The sequence below is a fragment of the Quercus suber genome, unplaced genomic scaffold (genome assembly GCF_002906115.3).
Source record: "Quercus suber isolate HL8 unplaced genomic scaffold, Cork oak 2.0 scaffold_251, whole genome shotgun sequence".
Lineage (NCBI taxonomy): Eukaryota > Viridiplantae > Streptophyta > Magnoliopsida > Fagales > Fagaceae > Quercus > Quercus suber.
In genome coordinates, this window is record NW_027069707.1 from 586,439 (window position 1) to 590,510 (window position 4,072).

General features: G+C 35.7%; 1 protein-coding gene across 1 annotated transcript; it reads right to left on the bottom strand.

Moving 5' to 3' along the window:
* Nucleotides 1-521: 521 nt before the first annotated feature.
* LOC112017800 (probable bifunctional methylthioribulose-1-phosphate dehydratase/enolase-phosphatase E1 1) lies at nucleotides 522-3,810 on the bottom strand (the record flags this gene model as incomplete). The annotated part of the gene is made up of 7 exons (XM_065780932.1): nucleotides 522-698; nucleotides 930-1,048; nucleotides 1,134-1,243; nucleotides 2,081-2,182; nucleotides 2,261-2,410; nucleotides 3,240-3,395; nucleotides 3,544-3,810. Coding segments are annotated over 7 exons (996 nt in total), but the record flags the coding sequence as incomplete, so codon positions are not given.
* Between the last annotated feature and the right edge of the window lie 262 nt (nucleotides 3,811-4,072).

A 4,072-nucleotide genomic window follows, 5' to 3' on the forward strand; every position in this document is an offset into this window, starting at 1 on the left:
CTGTGATGAGTTCAAATTTTTCAATGGTCTAAGATCAATCACATAAGAACACAATCTGTGATTAGTTCTAAATTCCCCCCTCTACAAGTGTGTTTTGATATGTAGATTTCTTTAAGGAAGACAGATTATTGGTCTAGGGGACTATCTGTCATTACTTCATAGGGGTAGAATTTATCAATGGTTAGAACTTGGAGATAATAAAGATGTAGGAAATGCAATATTTACAGAATAATTCTAGTGCCACACATTTTACCACAATTGTTTTATATGACAAACTATGATTGACTTTCTCTCACTATCACATGAACCCACCATTTTTTTTTTACCACTAGCAATCTACCACATCGGATAATTGACACAACACATGGTACTAAAAGTATTCATATTTCCACGCTCAAGACTTTTTGAAGAGTATGTGCAAGTGATTTAGGAAAAAAGCAAAAATCTTGATTTAAAAGAATTTCAGGCAAAGCATTAATTAGCACAGACCAAGAGGGGACAGAAGCAGAGCACAAACCACATTGTTTTCAAAACGAGATTGTAAATTATATATTTATTCATGATAATTGTCACATTTCATATGATTACAGAAGAACATCTAAGCTTTCAGATTTCCAAGAACGATTTGATTGTCTTGAACCCATGATTGTCTGGAAGGGGTGCATTTCCCGGCCGGATAGAAATTATCACCTCCAAACCTGTAACATGGATTAGTGTTAAATACAATTTAATAATAAGAAGAAGAAATAAGTTTGGCATTCCCATTCTAACTAGGGGGTAGAAATGTCAACTGTGTACTAAATTTGCTAAGCTAAGATAAAGTTCAATCAGTCCAGTTATGAAGACACAAACAGAACCTGTCAATTTGACAGGTTCCCCAATTCCAACAGGATGTTCAGAATCCCAATAAGAATATGAACACAAATTACCTGCTGCCTTTGCAGCTACAGCTTCTTGATAAACATCCGTCACAAATAAAATTTCTGATGGCTTATCAACTCCAAGAGATTCTGAGATTTCAACATAACTCCGCGCTTCTCTTTTATTCCTGTGAGAGAGAAAGAGAGGAGTCAAACTAGGTACCCTTGTGAGTACTAAAAGCAGAGAAGCATTATGGAACTTATACAACTTACCCCACTGTGGTGTCAAAAAAGCCAGACAGATATTTTCTTAGATCCCCATAGTTTGTATTTCCAAATATAAGCCTTTGTGCCAACCTGCTACCACTAGAGTATATATACACCTGTTGCACAAGATAGAACTAAATAAACTTTCAAAGAACGTATGTCTTCTTAACATCAAATATATGAAGGTATTACATCTAATTATTACTGAAGTAGTGATGTCTTCCAAGGAAAATGATAATTGCTTCAATGCTGATTAATTGTTGTGCAATGAAGACCATTTTTCTAAAAGGTAGTCTAGGTTTGAGCCTATGAAGGCACTCATTCACATAAAGGTAGCATCTCTTTCTTCTTCTTCTTCTTTTTTTTTTTTGGGGGGTTTTGGGGGGTGGGTGGCGTTTACTTCTATTAAGTATTGACATTTAATAAATGAAGACAAAGTATTAGATCCGACAAAAAGGGGATAACTAAAAGAAAAGGAGTCATAATTTTGACTGGGTAACAACGCTGGGAATTTGTATTCAAATTTCAGAGTCAAGACATATGACACATCTCTGGGAGGCTTCCAAAAATGCCTTTCCCTCTCCAAGGGGAAGTAATCACACCAAAAATGGGATTATTGGAATAGCTGCAGTCCATTTTTTTCAAAGTGTTCTTAGTTTTAACAGACATCCAGTTGAGCAGTCATATCTATAAAACAATGGAAGTCAAATTATGTACTCCATAAAAAGCGAGACAGCTTGCATTTATGGGTTCTCTCTCACATGTTTGTATCACAAGTGCATGTGTACTGGTGGGAATTCAAGTAGACATAAATATGACAAGATTCTGTACAATTGCCACAAAGAAAACACTGAAGCGCACACAGAATTTGAGATGACAAAAAAACAGAATCCTAAATTCAAAGACATGAAAGGGAAGAAGAGATGGAAGGGGGGAGGAGGGATGTAAAGGACCTTTGTGCCTAAAGCATGCCACTTCTCCAAAGCTTTTGGTACATCCTCAAAAACTACTCCCTCCAATTCATTATTCTCATATCCAGTTTGCCATATATGACCCTGCATATATACAAGTCAGCTACAACCAAAAGATAGGATACATAAGCAATCATATATCTTCAATCCAGTTTTGCTTACTTGTAATTGTTTCAAGGCAGTGATCTTCCTATCAGCTCTTATCATTGCTTCCACATTAGCAACCAAAGCAGCAATCACATCCTCCTTCCCTGCATCATCAGAGGGAATGGGCACAGCACCCACAACACCTTGTTTCAGGTCATCTTGAACCTGCATTAAGAATGAAGAATAATTTTATAGTTCACAAATAAAGTTTTGAGCAGTCAATTCAGACTTCTTTAACTGCAAGATATGGGCTGAAATGAAATTGACAGCAAATGTGAACTTTACATGCCAACCAAAAAAAAATTAGGAATAAAAATGATAATTGATTAAAACTTAGAGGGTATAATTTGGATTCTAGCCAAATATATATTATTTATGTCCATTGTAAAAAATATGAACATAACACAAGACAATTACAAATTATATTTAAAGACAATTTAAAGAATATTAATGTCAAAGGAGTTATTTTTGTATAATTTAAACTATACAGGGTACTTTTATAATAATATTTTTTTCATAAGTTACTTATATAATAAATATAGAATATTCAACGTCCAAGACCTCTCCCTATCACTACCCACCACCTCCCCCCCACCTCCCCCGTTCACAAGGGATGAAATCAATCCCACTGTCACCAATTTTTGAGTAATCCTCACCGCACATGGGCTAGGGCAGGCCTAATCCCTGCCTAATGGTCCTAATTGAAATTGCTGCCCCTGAAGAAGATACAAGAAATTTTTTTACGTTAAATAAACTCTGACCATTTTTTGACAGTAACAAGGATAATAAAGATGAGTGATATAAGAAAAGGTCAGAATCCATTTCTTTTTTTTAATGCTTCTAACCAGCCATATATTGTAATATACTTATTAATCAAGCAATCAATATTTTGATGTCACTAGTAGCCCCAGTAAAATATCTAAACCTCACACAAACAAGCATAATATTCCACAAGCACCATTATCAAATCAAAACGCCTGAACAAAATTCTTACTTGGGAGCGCAACAACTTAATATCATCTTGAGTTTCTGCAGTGTCATATGTTGCAGATAGATGCTTCCCTACATTCCCACGTGCATATGGAAAGAGAACCTCAGTAACAAATGAGATAGGAGTAGTAGTCCCTTCAATGTCAAGAACAATGCAACGCTGCAACCCAAATAAAAGAATCATTTTGATTCTATAAAGCATAATAACTTTAAAAAGTCGAACAGAAACCTAATGGTAAATAATATCAATAATGGGTCTAGAATCCCAAGATTTTTCAATAAAAGGGAGAACATTTTCATAAACTTACTCTCAATGGCTCAATTTCATGATTTGAATCTGCCCCTGCCTTCACAGACGTGCTTATATGACCACCACAGCCCAAAACTCCTTTAACATTTCGGATAGGGCCATGGTCTGGAGTAGAGCAGTCCAGACCCAGTTGGTGAAGCTTGATGGCAGCATCAAAAAGATAGTGATAACATTCAGCCTGAAAGGAAAGACACCAATTGAAGAGTAAGTAATAGAATAATCTCTGAGACCCATATATTGCTCCATCTTTCTTATAGGAACATCGTTACATTAAAGGAAGTCAACCATATAGAAAAAAGATGACATGGAGCAAATTGTTCTGAGGCATTGTTACACATACAGCTGGGTTTATGTGGTTACACACGTATACATGCTGGTTTTGTTGGGGATTATGGGGTAAAAACAATGAAAAGAACAAAAAAATTTGTATGGCTTAGAGACACAAGTGAACCACTGTCTTTAAACAAAAACAAAAAATCACCCCCACTAAAACAGTTTGCTAATGGGTCGCAGACAAATTTGTCTCC